This window comes from Astyanax mexicanus, chromosome 1, assembly GCF_023375975.1.
Source record: "Astyanax mexicanus isolate ESR-SI-001 chromosome 1, AstMex3_surface, whole genome shotgun sequence".
Lineage (NCBI taxonomy): Eukaryota > Metazoa > Chordata > Actinopteri > Characiformes > Acestrorhamphidae > Astyanax > Astyanax mexicanus.
Genome location: NC_064408.1, coordinates 58,024,299 through 58,041,156, shown reverse-complemented (window position 1 = coordinate 58,041,156; position 16,858 = coordinate 58,024,299). Strand labels below are relative to the sequence as shown.

At 40.1% G+C, this 16,858-nt stretch overlaps 2 protein-coding genes across 2 annotated transcripts in view; one reads left to right on the top strand and one right to left on the bottom strand.

Moving 5' to 3' along the window:
- The window catches only part of ncoa1 (nuclear receptor coactivator 1), a 62,948-nt gene extending 52,711 nt beyond the window's left edge, over positions 1 to 10,237 (top strand). Inside the window, exons 14-21 of the mRNA XM_022666179.2 lie at positions 87 to 198; positions 1,540 to 1,708; positions 1,788 to 2,093; positions 2,459 to 2,557; positions 2,691 to 3,093; positions 3,209 to 3,383; positions 4,629 to 4,815; positions 4,899 to 10,237. Coding sequence (XP_022521900.2) covers positions 87 to 198; positions 1,540 to 1,708; positions 1,788 to 2,093; positions 2,459 to 2,557; positions 2,691 to 3,093; positions 3,209 to 3,383; positions 4,629 to 4,815; positions 4,899 to 5,066 — 1,619 coding nt within the window. The 3' untranslated portion in view covers positions 5,067 to 10,237. The remainder of the gene's footprint in view (positions 1 to 86; positions 199 to 1,539; positions 1,709 to 1,787; positions 2,094 to 2,458; positions 2,558 to 2,690; positions 3,094 to 3,208; positions 3,384 to 4,628; positions 4,816 to 4,898) is intronic.
- Positions 10,238 to 11,958: 1,721 nt separating this feature from the next.
- On the bottom strand, positions 11,959 to 15,206 carry ptrhd1 (peptidyl-tRNA hydrolase domain containing 1). The gene is made up of 2 exons (XM_022666174.2): positions 14,944 to 15,206; positions 11,959 to 12,499 (listed from the first exon to the last, which is right to left on the bottom strand). Exons 1-2 carry the CDS (start codon positions 15,154 to 15,156, stop codon positions 12,329 to 12,331), a joined length of 384 nt encoding a protein of 127 aa, XP_022521895.1. The 5' UTR covers positions 15,157 to 15,206; the 3' UTR covers positions 11,959 to 12,328.
- Positions 15,207 to 16,858: the final 1,652 nt, after the last annotated feature.

Here is a 16,858-nt window from a genome sequence, read left to right as displayed (position 1 = left end):
GCTGTGATCTGCTCAAATGCTTAGATTTGTTAACTGCTACTGGCTTCAGCCATAAAAACTGTGCTAATGACTTTGACTTTATGCAGGACTGGCCAAGCTGGAACTACCTGACTCGCAGCAGTTCCAGCCCTTGTCCCTGCCCGACTCCATAACTTTCGATGGAACTCAAACACATGGCCCTCTTTCCTCACCTCAAGAGTAAGTATTTTTGAGTGACAATTCAATTAAGCTAAGCTTGAATGCAGAGATTAATTTTGAAATGTTTACTGAATTTATAAAATATTGAATTTCTTGGCTATAGTAATTATTCATTTATAACTTGTTGTAAAACAATTCCTGTAAACATTATTAATTTACTTTTTTACATTTTAAAACAAGATCACTGAATATAATCTGAATTATAATAGTTAATAATAAGAAACAATAAGTTGACAGTGTGTATCAGTACATATATATTAAAACAAGATGCTGTTCATAAACAGATACAGACACATACATCAGATATAGCTGAGCTTAAGCTGTAAATGTGAAAATGTTATACTGGTAATAATATGTAAGTTTTCCTGTTTATTGGCAAGAATTATATCATCTGCCGATATGTTGTTTGCATCGGTGGAAAGCATACAAAGACACTTCTTAATTAGACCAATAAATACAAATGTGCAACACACTGACAAACAAAAAAAGAATATATACTTATCTTTATAAATGTCTCTTTATACTTTGTAGTTCTAAATAAAAATAGGGGGGTATCTGTGTGTTTGTACTCACTCACTGCAAAAGTTAAAAATTTCATAATACTTTACCTTAGAACAATAGTAAATGACAGTTACCCCTATGTAAATAACAGTTACGACTATGGTTATATACATCTAACTAGGGGTAGTATATATATATGCAATATTGTTTTAACCCATAAAAGGCCAGACACACTTAATTTAAAATTTGATTCTTAATTTGATTCTTAAATATATCTTAATTTAATTTGTAAATGTGTAATATGTAAGCAATTTTTTTATTATTGTGGAAACATAACTGTAAATATTTCATCCTGATTTAAGTGAAAACACAATATCATAACCTGTACTTTAATATTTTGTTCTAGAAATGCTGTCAGAACCATATATATATATATAAAACACAAGGTTTAAATTAAAGACTTTGATGGTTAAATGGTTGAAACAAAAATACTCTTTTTTTTTTTTTTTTTTTTTTTTAATAGGAGTTAGTTTTATCTCAGGTACTAACCCAGCACGCCTACATACATGTAAATATGGTCAGATGAACAAACATACATTCACACGCTGTCCTGTGATGCTCTGGTGATGTTCAATCTGTGTAATTTAGGGACTTTGAGTTAAAGTGAAGGACAGAGTTCTATAAGGAACTTTAAACATCTCTATATATGGGGCTGTGGCATATATATTGCTATTGGAAGAAATATTGACTAGTGTCTAAACAGTATCTTTTCCTAGACTGTTTTTTCCCCCCCAATCTAAGTCCTGCTAACCCTGTCTGCCTCTTCTGTTGTCTGAGCAGGCAGTGTGTTCCTTGTCCACTTGAAGAAATGCTATGCCCTCCGACTACCCCGGAGGGCCGCAATGACGAGAAGGCCCTGCTGGACCAGCTTGTGTCTTTTCTGAGCGGCACTGACGAAAGTGAACTGGCGGAGCTTGACCGTGCACTGGGCATTGATAAAATTGTTCAGGTCAGTGGTAATTTCATTTAATCTCCCATGTAGGCTGTGATACTGAGCACTAACTGACTTCCTTTGCTTTATTTTCCAGAGTGGATGCCTGGATCAGATCACCCAGCGCTTCCCCCCACCACAACCACCTACCCCAGTGGCCATGGACCCCAAGCTCCCAGGCTATCCCACCCAGTTTCCCACCTCACCTTCTCAGTTCCCGCCTGAGATGGCCGGCACACAGGGCATAGGGTTTGTGGCACCACGGGTGCCCTTCCCTGGAAACATAAGCATGAGCACGATGCGGCCCGGAATGAACCGAGCCCCAGGGATGCCCAACCAGCTGCGCTTGCCCCCCAACCAACTGAGGTTGCAGCTTCAACAGCGCTTGCAGGGGCCACAACAGGTATGGCATGAACCTTTAAATCTTTCTGCTTTATGTGCTCAAGCTGTTTTGATACTGTTCTGTAGTTATCTAGCATCCCTTCACACTTGCAGCATTTTACTGAGGGCAGCATAATCCAGCCCTCAGTTCCCCAACCCTGCTTTTATAAATGTTAAATTGGCTCTGACAGGAAATTAAAGGCTGATTTGACATTTTTTGCCTTTTTTACTGAATTGATATAGGGTTTTTTTTAAATATCTTCTTGCGCTAGCGTGATGTGGAACTAACCTCACCTTTTGAGGTTTGCAGCTATGTGGTGAATGTGTGGCAGAGTTTAGATTAGTTGTTTAGAAGTGTTGCTCATATCTCGTCCATCTCTCTGACAGATTCAGAACAGGCTGGCAGCCATGAGCCAGTTCCCGCAAGGGGCACCTGTTGCTATGGGCATGCGTCAAGGCATGCAGCAGCCCCAGATGCCCTCACAGGTTAGTGTATGGAGACAATGGGGAGTAGTTCTTTTAGTGTGACACAGGATTCAAAAATTCAAAATTTAATTAGTAAAAAAACAAACAAAAAAATACTCTTTCATTCTTTTTTTAAAATATTTTTTCCCCTTAGCCTCCACTCAATGCTCAAATGCTCGCTCAACGGCAGAGAGAACTTTACAGCTTCCAGCACCGCCAGAGGCAACTGCTACAGCAGAAGGTCATGATGATGAGGCAAGGAATTACAACAGGACCCATGGCGGCCCAGAGAGTCCCAAAAGGCCCACAGCAGCCTCAGCAACCGCAGCAACAGCAGCAACAGCAGTTTGGCTATCCCCCAGGGTACAACACTGTTCCTGGAAACACCCCTACCTCCCCAAGCCACTTCAGCCCCATGGGGGGTCCACTGGACCCAAAGCTGTCTGCCAGGGGGGCTATGGCAAACCAGGGCATGATAGGAGGCATGCAAGGGCAGTTTGGAGCACCTCTGAACTCCTCCGTTCAACAGGGTCTCTTCCAACAGTTTGGAGGCCCAGGTACGTTATAATGAATCTAACAGTGCCCAAACATCTAACTGTAAGTTGAAGCTGCTAGTGACATATCTAAACAGCGGCTGCCAGAAATCTCATTGCAGTTAATTGTTTCCGGAAGGTATGGTCCAGCAAGGGGAGCCGTCTTTCCCCGCTGAGCTAGGCCCCACCAGCCCCTTGCTGTCACCCCAAAACTCTACCTCCCAGAGTCCTCTGCTTCAGCAGACACAACATCCACCTGGTTACCAGTCACCTGATATGAAGAACTGGCAGCAAGGTGGCATTACTAACAACAGGTAAGATTAATAATCCATTGTCTTTAATTAAGGCTTGGCAATATGATTGTGATAAGGTACACTATACAGAGTACCTCAGGAGCTGGGGGGGTGGGGTGTTTTTACTTTTCTATTCCATGACTGGCATAATGCAGGTTTGCAATAAGTTCATTTCTGTCTGCTCCAGAGTGTCCTATTCTATTGGCAGTACATCTCTACAGGGAATAGGCAGTATGTTTGTGCATTAGCTCATCTGTGTCAGTATTGGATGCAACCTAAAGTGGCTCAAGTGGCTAAATGCAATATTTAGAATGGGTGTTGACAAACATTTAGACACAAAGATGCAAATAAAGGTTTTAGGAAGATGGATGTGATGAACTGTGGGAGATTACTGGCAAGGATAAATGCAGTTTAGAACAAATCAGCTGGTAGCGAGAGCGTAGTTAAAAAAAGAAGGGAGACTCAGAAAACCTATTAAGAATTAAGCACACTATACACTTTGTGGTTCTCATAGTTGCGTTGTGCTTGAGGTGGAAAAGCTAGTTGTGCTGTGTGCACATATTTGGCTTGCTAACTTGACTAAATCTAAAACTAAATTTCTGCAGCATTTGCACAAATTTGCTTTTTTTTTTTTTTAGAAACGTTTTTTTTCTAGCTACATTTCCAACCAAAACACTTTTTTTTATTGTTTAAAGCTTAAAACAGGCATGAGGAAGACGCTGCCACTGTTTTTACAGTAAAAGGAGTGCAAAAATATCAGCTGCCACTCGGAAGGTTGTCAGTTCAGAGAGACAGGATCTCTTGTCTAACAGTGGTAAAGAAGAAATGAATCAAAGAAAAATAAATAAAATATCATTAGATTAAATTATTAAATTAGATTTATTTGATTGATGGATGTATGAATTGTATGAACCACATGTGTGAAGTTAAGTTAAAAAACATATAATACAGATTTTTATTATTGCTAAAGCAAAACTTTTTTTCATTAGCTACGTTTACATTGATGCTAAGGTCTGCCTCCTTTTTTATGACCTCAGCAAAATCAACTTAATGCTTTTTAGTTTCATTACAACATAGGATGAGTTGACATTACTGATGTAAAACATTGGACCAATCAGATGATAGCTACTCTGTGTCCCCAGTTTTAAATAATAAAAATAGGGAGGACCACAAATGTGGGTTTGCAGCATTTATTCATCTCTATTTACTTCCTAAATTAAGCATAATTTAACGTGTTTCTCTGTGTTTCTTTTGTTTGTTTGTTAGTCTGTTTAACCAGGCTGGCCAAACTGCCTCGCAGAATTTTGGCCAACAAGGCGTGTACAACAACATGAGCATCACTGTATCCATGGCTGGTGGAACGGGAGCCGTGGGTTCACTACCTCCAATCGGACCACCAGTAGGCATGGGCAACAACAACCTCAGCAACGTCAGCTCTATGTGTAATGATCAGGTGCGCAGGGTGTCTCTAGTAGTTGATTGTTAAAATGTGTGCCCCTCGTTGCTACTTGTTTAACCTTCCATATCTTTCCACAGGTACAGCAGGTTCAAGTGTTCGCTGATGTCCAGTGCACAGTAAACCTTGTGGGGAGCGACTCTTACCTTAACCAGCCTGGACCCATGGGGCCCCAGAAGGCCCAGAGTGGGGTCCCCACCTCCCAGTCCCAGCAAAAGAGCCTCCTGCAGCAGCTCCTGACTGAGTGACCCTCCTGCAGACACCTGCCTAGACGACCCTCTCCAATGTGTAGAGATTTCTATTTGTCACCTTTGGTTTCTATACAGTAATACCTGCAGAGGTCTGTGTCCGTGGGCCCGGGGCTGAATAGCATTTGCCGGCCTGTTTCCTGGTCACCACCTTTTCAAAAGTCTGCTCCATGTATGGGGAATATATATAATCACGTTCCAGAAATTTGCCAAGTCTGTAAAAGGACCTGCTGCTTCTCACCGGCTAACGTCCTATCAAGCCACCGTCGCAGTGCTTCTTGGGGAGCGGAGTGCAGCAGCTGAGCTTAGATTGGACAGATTGGAAACTGGGGCAGGCGGTTGCCGTGGTGTTGTCATGGTGACGCTCTGGCCTTGGCCAATGGGACAATTCTTGGGAATGTTTTTAGGTTTCCTCTGTATGGGAACGCTCAGTTTCAGCTGGATCTGTGACTGATAGGCTCTCCACAGCAGTGCCTGATGATGGGAGGAGTTTCCCAGCTTTGTTTTGTCTCTCTCTCTTTATTTCCCTCTCTCTCTATCTCTCTCTCTCTACCCCCCCCCCCCTTCTGTTTGTTTTAGTACTCTTTTCTGTTTTTTCTTGTTTTTTAACTATATATATGTCTGTTGTCATCAGAACAAGCATTGCCAGTATGGGAGACTGCTTCGTAGCACACGTCTGCCGCGGGCTTTCCTGGGAGAACTAATTTTGAAACAGCAGGCTTTTTTAATATCCTACACATTTTCCCCCCTCATCACCTCAGCAGCTGTGAATACGAGCCACTTAGGGTTGCGTCAGCCTATCAGTGTTGTTTGCCATGTGTACTGTGCAGGTTGGTATTATTATTGTACAGCACAAAAAAGGACAGAGTTGGAATGAGCTCACGCTTTCTTTTTCCTTTTAAAACAAGAAAAACAAAAGTGTTGTTGTAACTGTCATTTTGAATGCATCAACATCATGGGTTTCAAACTGGTTCTCTTCTTTTATAGCTTTGAGAATATGTAATGTTTATTTTGTTTTTCCAGATTTTGAAGAATAATGTTTGAAATCATCGTGTGTACTAAAGTAACATTGCTGAATATTACCTGGGGAGGTGCCGAGCTCTCTGCCTTGTTTATGAGGAGAAGGAAGGCTTGCGCAAATTTATTTTTTTAGTCTTTCCCCTCTTATCTGGTTGATATTGGTATGTTTTTTTGTTTGTTTTATTTTTTTCTGGCACCTCAGTACAGTTACAGTACAGTTACAGTACTGTTACAGTCCGCAAAGTCTATTGTACATGTAAATGGATGATCTAAACTGATTTTTATAATTCAGTAGAGGTATTTCTTTCTTACTTTCTTCAAAGACAGTCTAGAAATCCCAGGTCGCTTTGCTCTGGCTCTGGAAGGGTGCTGTCTCTTTCTCGCACCGTTAGCTGCGTCTCCATCTCTTTGACTGCTCATGTGACTACTGTTGCCCAGTCGGACACTGTTCTTCAGCGTTGCCCTCCTTTTTTTTTCCTCCTCCTCCTCCTCCTGGTCCACCTCATTTGCTTCTTCCCCTCTTTAGCTTTGTTACAGTGATGCACATAGGCAGCATTCTTTCTTGGAACGTTTAGAAGCCGAGATGACCCGCAATAACCTTACGTGGTGGAGTCAAGGGACAGTCTGAGCTTTTTGCAGGCAGATGAGACGTTTGTTGGCCTGTGATGGGAAGTTCAGTTGAAGTTTCATGGTCCAAATCTGTCACGCTGTGTATAAACGTACAAGACAGGAGAAATCGCTGCATGTTTGGCCCCCCTTACCGCTTTTCCATCGTATGTAAAGCGATGTTCTTTGATTTGTGAATCACTTTGTATAGTCTTTGTGGGTGTGCTGTGCATACAAAGAATGGCTCGTCTAGCTCAATGCCACACCAAGTTTTTGAGCATTTACTTTTTCCAGACCTGAATTGTTGAGGTATCAACTATGTATTGTTTGTGTTGGTGGACATTGAGGGGTTTTCTGAGCCACTTTTTGTTAGAAATGTACATACACAATGCAAAATGGGTTTACAAGAGACTAATTGTGGGGAAAAACAAATTGGCTTATCTTTAAAAAAGGAACAAAAACAACACATTGATTAAGAGTGACCTGTTCTATAATGGCTATCAGTGTTCATTTCTGCCATGAAATGGGCGTTCTTCTTTTATGATAACTCTTTTAAGTGTTTAGGTAATAGGATTCCATTTTATGCCACAGTTTACCCTCAATATGGACACCTCTTCACTATGTTTCTGACACGTTTATGCCAAATATACCGCACTATTGAACAGTGCCTATTAGCAGTGGGTTATTCTTTTAATAAACAGCTCTCAGCCAGTTTCGCACCGAGGTACAATGGACATACATTTTTTTTCTTTGAAGCCTGGTTCAGTTATCGTGTATATAACAGACAAATGTGAATATGTATCTGTTCAGAATCAACAATATGTAGTGCTCCAAGTTTGTGGTAATAACTACTTGCTTCCATATTGTTTTTTTTTTCTTCTTTTTCTGTTGGGATGTGTATGGCTGTCTGAAAGTGTGTATGTGTGTGATTAATACTGTATATCTGGTGTTTTAAAATGGAAACATGTCCTGATTTTTTTTATTTTATTTCTCTTTTTAAGAAAATACCTGCAACTTTCCTGTGGGTGTTCAGATTGCTCTTTATGTGAGAGAATGGTTTAGCGACTGCTGAATGTGACTTTACTGAGAGAGAAGCAGCGTGGACTGGCTTTTGTACGGGTTAATTTAAAAAAGGCCATATTATTTAATTTCTCTGTTGTCAAAAGTTTAAACAGCTCTGATGAAGTGGAACCTTGGTTTGAGGGGAACAGTGCTCAGGTATTTCAGTCAGAATTTGCCACAGGCTTTTTTGTTTGTTTTTGTTCAAGAAATAATGACCAAAGCTTTAAGGTATTAACAAAAAAAATAACTACCATATCATATGCAAGGCTCATGCAATTGGAAAATGTAGCATTGTTTTTTCCTGAATAGATGCCCCATACTTTTAGCTTAGTTTTCTTATAACACTACCATTCTTATAACTTTGCCCCCATCCCCCCCCCCCCCACCACACACACACTTTGTATAATGTTTTGTACAATTGTCCTCTATGAGAGTCAAGTGGCTTATTATTTATGTATCTACAGAATTGTTTTCCGATTTAAGAGGCTGTTGCCACACCTAACATGCAAATATCTTTATGGGCAAGATGTCATCACTGTTTTCAGGAAGAGAAATGTACTACAGCTAGCTATGCACCTTAAACGAGAAGTGCTTCTCGTTGAAAGTCTTGTTAAGAAACTGACAAACTCTGATTTGATCATTGCTTTCGAAAAGACCGCTGTTCTACATATGCATACATGTGATGTATATTCTATTGTTTTTCTTTCAACTCAAGGAAAAATACCTGGTTTGTAGTTTTGAACGTGGTTTCAGGCTACATGAGCTAAAAACAGTTACGCTGATGCAAGTATTCGTAGATATTTGACTTTATTTAGCTGAATTCTTTATACCAAATTTGAGGTGCCTCTTGTATATATTTTCTGCATAGAGGATTGCTCCTCCTGTTTGATGAAATTTTTCTTGTTAAAAATTTTCTTATCGACCTTTGTAAGACATGTTTGCTGTATTTTACATGAATTTTTTACTCGAATCAAAAAAAAAAAAAGATTCCAGGAATTTGCAAGGAATACAATCTAGTTTTGCACTTTATATTTCGATTCAAAGGAAAAGAGGCCATCCCACACACACAAACACAATCAGAAACCATAAGACATTAGAAGACTACAAAAAAAATGTCCCCTGAATGTATTATAGTCAAAATGTCATTTTGATTTCTGAAAAGAAAAAAAATTCTCAGGTTCTTCAGAAAGAACTTAGCAGTAGCCCCTCATCTTCAAGAGTGTTGAAAGAGAGAGCAGGGTTGCCTTGCTCTAACACCCCCCCCCATCCCCCCCCCCCATCCCCTTATCGTCCCCTGCCCGCGGTGTTGTGGCGGTGATTGGGTTTTAAATCTATGCCTATCTTCTTCAGGTGCTCCAATTTTCCCCTAGCCCTTTCTTGTTAGCCGGTGTGCTCCAGTATCATACCTCTTCTCTCCTCACCTTCTGTAAACATTCCTCACACAGTTAGTTCTGCTTTGCTCGTTACTAGGGTTTGGTTTCCCAGGCCCGGCCACACAGTGCCATGCTCTGATGACCATTTATGCAAAGACCCGTAATGCCCTGCGGTTCCTCTAGCAGCTCTGTATCCTGGCATAGTACTGAATCTTCTAGAAGCTTCATAACCGTGCGCTTTTCTCTGTGTTCAGGTCACACCACTCTACTGTATCACTATGTAGACGCTACTGTTTTGTCTGGGGAGATTTTTATTTCTTTTTCTTTTGTAAGTGCTGCCTTATTAACATGGATGTTTGTTGCGGTGGTAAACACACAGTCAGGGGTTGTCATTTGCGACTCTGCTGAAACAGCACGGCTCACTCCAAGCAAGGTTCCACTTTTCACCTGTAAAATTAATATAAATAAATATAAATATATATGAATATATACATTTTACTCATTTTGTCCAGCTTTGTATAACACTTGTGAAACATTTTTTGGGTTTCCCCCCTCGAGAAGCATCATTGCAGCTGTGTTTGGGACATTATGAATGAAGATGTACCTGGGAGATTCTGCATGTTATTGTCATGTTTTTGATTTTGTTTGGTTGTTGTTTTTTTCTTTCTTTTTTTCTTGTTCTTTCTGTGTCCAGGCGTGTCTGGAGAAAAAAATACCTACCTTTCTTAGGACGTTGTAGACAATCAGTCACATGCTGGGTCCAGCACCTGCAGGGTTGTCCTGTGGGCTGCAAAACTGTGTTTCGCATCTACTGAAACAGTCTTATTTCTCTAGTCCATTTCATGGAAATATGTGGCTGCTCAACCTGAAATAGTTCAAGTTTACACACAAATGCATACAAACACACACACACACACACACACACACACAAAATATACACAAACACACACACACATCAACATCCACACCTCGTGCATATGGCCCCTCTGTTGCTTGTCCAAGGAGAAGATGCAGACTTTGAAGGAAGTGATGCTTTGACTAACAAATCTCTATAACATCCATGAATGTGAGAATGCAACACATTGCAATAAAAGCACCATGTAAAAAAGGCATTCTTAATGCTCAGTCTGTCCTCTTACTGTAGAATATGGTTTCTGATGAGAGATTTCTTGTTTTTGGAAACTGATGTTAAAAATGAAAAAGTAATACGTTGTTATGCTACTCAAACACTTTGCTCCCTCACCAGGAACAAATATAGTAAATATAAATACATTTGAAGGATGTGCACCAGGCACAGAATGTATGAGGCAACCATCTTGCACATGTGATCGTGTAGTTAATAGCAAGTAGCAGCTTTAGAGTGGTGGTTATGTGATCGAACACAAAGTTTGTCAGAGCATTTATAATGCTCTTGAAATCATTCAAAAGATGACCGTGATAAAGCCATAGATCTAAACACATTTTTTTCCTGAAGTGTACAAAAATATATAATATAATTTTACTTCAAATGTTGACAATGCTAACTTCATGCCTTTTAGAGATCTTGGAGATTTAACTATTTCCATTGACAGTTTTTAAAATGTTGTATGCCAATGTAAGTAAAAACTATGTAAGAGAAATAGTTGATTTTAATGAATGTAGAACTCTTTTTTTTTTTTTCTAAAAAAAAAATACATATGGTACAAAAATCACTGGTGCCAGATTTCAAGCGCTAAAAAAAAAGTTCACTGGTTTCATTCTAAATTTGTTTTAAGCGGAACTGATTCGGCCATCTGTAATTAAACATGCACTTGGTCAGTGGTCTTTTAGTAATAATGATATTCAGGTTAATTCTGTGAAGCTCCATTGCTGTCTAAAATGTAAAACACACCGTTATATTTCCCCTAAAAAAAAAAACGTGTTGATGCGTAACAGATTTCCTCACATTCCTCTTACAACAAAGAAAAAAGTGAGCTGGGAAGGTGAGGATCTTTGGGATCATTGAGGATCTTTGGGATGTGCTGGAGAAGAATTTGTGCAGTGGTCAGACACAATCCGTCATCAATACTAGATCTCTGTGAAAAATGAATGCAACACTGGTTTAAAATAAATCTACTGACATTGCAGAAGCTTACTGAATGAAACAAAGCCAAGGTGAACGTGTGACACAATCAAAGCTAAAGGCGATTCAACAAAATATTAGTAGAGTGTGTGACCTTTTTACTTGACCAGGCAGTGTATAAACAAAATTTACCTTAAATATCATTGTATTGCTTTTATATTGGTGGAAATTCGGCTAGTGCAATTGTGCAATTAACACATTTACATCATCTAATGAAAAACTTTATCAGACTCCGGTAAACATGTTCCCATGTTTTTCCAAATCACTTTTTGCTAACACAGACTTTGGAGAAGTACTGGCAATCCAACATCTGTTATCACCATGCCTAACCACCCATAATTAAGTGTGTTCTCTGGAATGATGCTGCTCAATCACAGTCTTTTGGTGTGAATTGGAGTGATCAAACATCCTGACCTCACTAAAGCTCTCATCTCTAAATGCAGTCAAATTTTTACATCAATGATGTTTTAATTCCCTTAATTTCAGAAGATACCATAAAAGAGCTGGTTTCCCCAATTGTTTTTCTGTGCAAGTTGTGTTTGTGTAGTTCACTCCCACCATCTTATTGAAAGAAACCCTTCTTTTGTTACAGGAATGGATCAGATCCAGCCTTTCTGCCTGCTCTGAAGCAGATAAAGAAGCTGAAGGAGTTAATTGTGTACAATTTCCAGGAACAGCTTGTAAAGGGATCAAATGAGTGCAACACAGGCAAATACACAAACACCATGCGTAAACAGGACACCATGTTTTATTGTCTTCAGTATAATCACTCTTTTTAACAGCTTGATGCTTTTTAGTTAAGGGTCACCAAGTTCTTCTTGTTGGTCACACATGATGTGTTTGATGGTTTATTCAAATTGACCACATATTTACTTATTGTATTAATGCAGGATTTCAAGTATGAGGCAGTGACATCCTCCAGTAAAACTGGCAACAGAGCCCAAGCAGATGAACATGAGGACTGGAAGCTCCTGGTATATGAAGAGTTATATAACAAGATGAATTACTACCCCATGTGGCAGCAGCAGTCCGATGTTACTGCTCATGCACAGTGGACTGAAGACAAAGCTGAACGATAACGTCCTATTTGTGTGGCTGTATCATTTGAAAAGCTTGAGCTTTTTGAGGAAAGGCTGTACAGTCTCCTTTGGGTAAGGTTTCAAGGCCAGGCAAGTGGCAATGTTCTCAGGCTGTTCCATCCACAGTTTGTGAGCAATGCCCTTTTCACTGAGTGTTGCTGATAAACTGGAGAGACATGTCTCATCTGGGGCCTAGGAGTGAAACAAAAGCTGTTAAAATACTGCAGAAAATTATTTGCATTAAAATTCCCAAACTGACTTTGTATACAGGTACGAATTATACTCATACAGGTATCCATTTTTCTGTGACTGTTTATCAGCACAACTTTTTAAGATGGGCACACTGTAAATTAATATATATGGACATACATACATCTCTTCAGCTGTCTAATAGAATTCATAAAACATTAACTGATACTAGATCAGGCCCATTGTATCAGTATTGCATGTTGGTGGGTGTATGAGTGTCAATGTATAAGTGTGTCAGTGGATGAGTATGTGAGTGACAGTGTCTGTGTGCGTCAGTGGATAAGTGTGTCAGAGGATGAGGATATGAGGGTCAGTGTATATGGGTGTCAGTGGATGAGTATATGAGTGTCAGTGTATATTGGTGTCAGTGGATGAGTATATGAGTGTCAGTGTATATTGGTGTCAGTGGATGAGTATATGAGTGTCAGTGTATATTGGTGTCAGTGGATGAGTATATGAGTGTCAGTGTATATGGGTGTCAGTGGATGAGTATATGGGTGTCAGTGTATATGGGTGTCAGTGTATATGGGTGTCAGTGGATGAGTATATGGGTGTCAGTGTATATGGGTGTCAGTGTATAAGTGTGTCAGTGGATGAGTATATGAGCAACAGTGTATGTGTGTGTCAGTGGATGAGTGTGTGTCAATGTATAAGTGTGTCAGTGGATGAGTATATGGGTGTCAGTGTATATGGGTGTCAGTGGATGAGTATATGAGTGTCAGTGTATATGGGTGTCAGTGGATGAGTATATGAGTGTCAGTGTATATGGGTGTCAGTGGATGAGTATATGAGTGTCAGTGTATATGGGTGTCAGTGGATGAGTATGAGTGTCAGTGTATATGGGTGTCAGTGGATGAGTATATGAGTGTCAGTGTATATGGGTGTCAGTGGATGAGTATATGGGTGTCAGTGTATATGGGTGTCAGTGGATGAGTATATGAGTGTCAGTGTATATTGGTGTCAGTGGATGAGTATATGGGTGTCAGTGGATGAGTATATGAGTGTCAGTGTATATTGGTGTCAGTGGATGAGTATATGGGTGTCAGTGGATGAGTATATGAGTGTCAGTGTATATTGGTGTCAGTGGATGAGTATATGGGTGTCAGTGGATGAGTATATGAGTGTCAGTGTATATTGGTGTCAGTGGATGAGTATATGGGTGTCAGTGGATGAGTATATGAGTGTCAGTGTATATTGGTTTCAGTGGATGAGTATATGGGTGTCAGTGGATGAGTATATGAGTGTCAGTGTATATTGGTGTCAGTGGATGAGTATATGAGTGTCAGTGTATATTGGTGTCAGTGGATGAGTATATGGGTGTCAGTGTATATGGGTGTCAGTGGATGAGTATATGAGTGTCAGTGTATATTGGTGTCAGTGGATGAGTATATGGGTGTCAGTGGATGAGTATATGAGTGTCAGTGTATATTGGTGTCAGTGGATGAGTATATGGGTGTCAGTGGATGAGTATATGAGTGTCAGTGGATGAGTATATGGGTGTCAGTGGATGAGTATATGAGTGTCAGTGTATATTGGTGTCAGTGGATGAGTATATGGGTGTCAGTGGATGAGTATATGAGTGTCAGTGTATATTGGTGTCAGTGGATGAGTATATGGGTGTCACTGTATATGGGTGTCAGTGGATGAGTATATGAGTGTCAGTGTATATTGGTGTCAGTGGATGAGTATATGGGTGTCAGTGGATGAGTATATGAGTGTCAGTGTATATTGGTGTCAGTGGATGAGTATATGGGTGTCAGTGGATGAGTATATGAGTGTCAGTGTATATTGGTGTCAGTGGATGAGTATATGGGTGTCAGTGTATATGGGTGTCAGTGGATGAGTATATGAGTGTCAGTGTATATTGGTGTCAGTGGATGAGTATATGGGTGTCAGTGGATGAGTATATGAGTGTCAGTGTATATTGGTGTCAGTGGATGAGTATATGGGTGTCAGTGGATGAGTATATGAGTGTCAGTGGATGAGTATATGGGTGTCAGTGGATGAGTATATGAGTGTCAGTGGATGAGTATATGAGTGTCAGTGGATGAGTATATGGGTGTCAGTGGATGAGTATATGGGTGTCAGTGGATGAGTATATGAGTGTCAGTGTATATTGGTGTCAGTGGATGAGTATATGGGTGTCAGTGGATGAGTATATGAGTGTCAGTGTATATTGGTGTCAGTGGATGAGTATATGAGTGTCAGTGGATGAGTATATGGGTGTCAGTGGATGAGTATATGAGTGTCAGTGGATGAGTATATGGGTGTCAGTGGATGAGTATATGGGTGTCAGTGGATGAGTATATGAGTGTCAGTGGATGAGTATATGGGTGTCAGTGGATGAGTATATGAGTGTCAGTGTATAAGTGTGTCAGCGTGTGTACCTGCAGCACTACTTTGTGCATGGTGTCGAGGTGGGTGAGGTACTCCTGGGTGTCGGGGTCGCTGTAGTGCAGGTGTATGGCGGCGGTAGCTGCGTGGCAGGCCTGGGTGATGACAGCTCCGAGGGGCCAGGACAGGCTGTGCAGCAGATCCGAGCGCACCACCACATACTGCACCAGCAGGCGCGAGCCCCCGCCGCTCCCCGGAGCGGCCATGCTGCTGCTGCAGGAGGAGGAAGAGGAGGAACCGACGACACGGGGTCTGTAGTGTTTATGTTCCGGTGTTCTGTCGAATTCTGCTACCTTATCGAACCGTGCTGCCCCAATGTATATTTAACTGTAAAAATACAAAAGAAGCACTATTTTAGGGCACGTACCCAGTGATATTCCAGTAGATGTACGTTATTAGATTTGGAGTGCATAATTCATTGTACCATGGCAAAGTTATAGTAAATATAGCCCATTACAAACTGCTTTTGTATTTATTTATGATAATAAGTGTAATTTTTAGTTTCCATTTACACTTCTGTGCAATGATAGTGCGTCAAGGTTGTTTAACGTACATAACCCCCCCTAAACCAGATTAATTATACATAAAACACGAGAAAGAATTAAATTGTGTAGGTCGGCGCATGCGCAGTACCTTTGGGAAGCATGTATCGATGGGTAGCAAAATTCGACAGAACACCGGGACGCAGGTCAGCCAAAGCGGACGAAATTAAAACCAGATAATTAAAACACAATAAAATGTACAGGGTCGTTACATTTATACAGTAATTTACAATAGAATCACAGAAACAACAGCACACACAGCATTAAAATCTACACAGCTGAACGGTCAGAGCCGGTGTTCTGTCGAGTTGTGCCACCCGTCCATATGTGCTACTCAGTGGAACTGCGTAAGCGCTGACTTATGTGTTTTAAAACATTTTCACGTGTTTTTCACGATAGTTTACAATAATACATTTTACATGCTAAACTCACTATTAGTATTTACTTGATGGTTACAACAGTGTAAACTGCAATTATTTAATTAATAAAAAAACAATTAAAAACACAAAAGCTTAAAATAAAAAAGCCTAAAATAATCCTACCAAGCTGGCTGCACTTCTGTCAGGAGAATATTCGTATAGGGCGTTTTCTTCTCTTTTTAACCAAATAAATATACACTAGGGTAGCACTATTTAACAAGTAGCACAAATCGTCAGAACACCGGTTTATGCGCGCCTCCTGTAATCTCCCCCGCTTAATCAGAAAACCACTGCACACCGCCAGAGGGAGCACACAATTAAGTATTTCACTGAAAAAGCAAAGACAACTGACCTGCCTATGTTCATTCTTCTACAGCAAATGGGTTTTGTTAGTAAACTCTACTCTAAGCAAAGATTGGAGAAACCTAACAGTATCCTATAGGACTGAAAACGTATTAATTCTTGCTTTTTTCAACTCTGAATCTAATAACACGTACTTAAGTATTCAAAACACGTACTGGTCAAACTCAGGCAGCCTTACTTATTTTATTTTATTTTTTTTACAAGATTTCTAATCTGAAGATAGTTACAAAACTATACTTCCTTGATAAAGAAAATTCTGAAAAGAAAACTGTGAACATTTACCAAAAATAAGAATTTTTACATTTTACACTGTAAATGGAAAAAATGTTTTCGTCTGGTGACAGTCTGTGGGTGGGGTATTGTTAGGAGTTATTTTTGCATTTTTTAATTATAGATAAACCATTCTTAAAAGGAATGTACATAGGTCAAGTGGGGCAGATTAGTTCCAGCTGACACACAACCGACCTTCAACGTTGAAATGGTTGAAATATGACTAAAGTAGTGTCTGTTGTTGTTTCAACGTTGAATCAACATTTAATTTCAAATGGTTGTGCAAACGTTGAAATTTTAACGTTGAATCAACA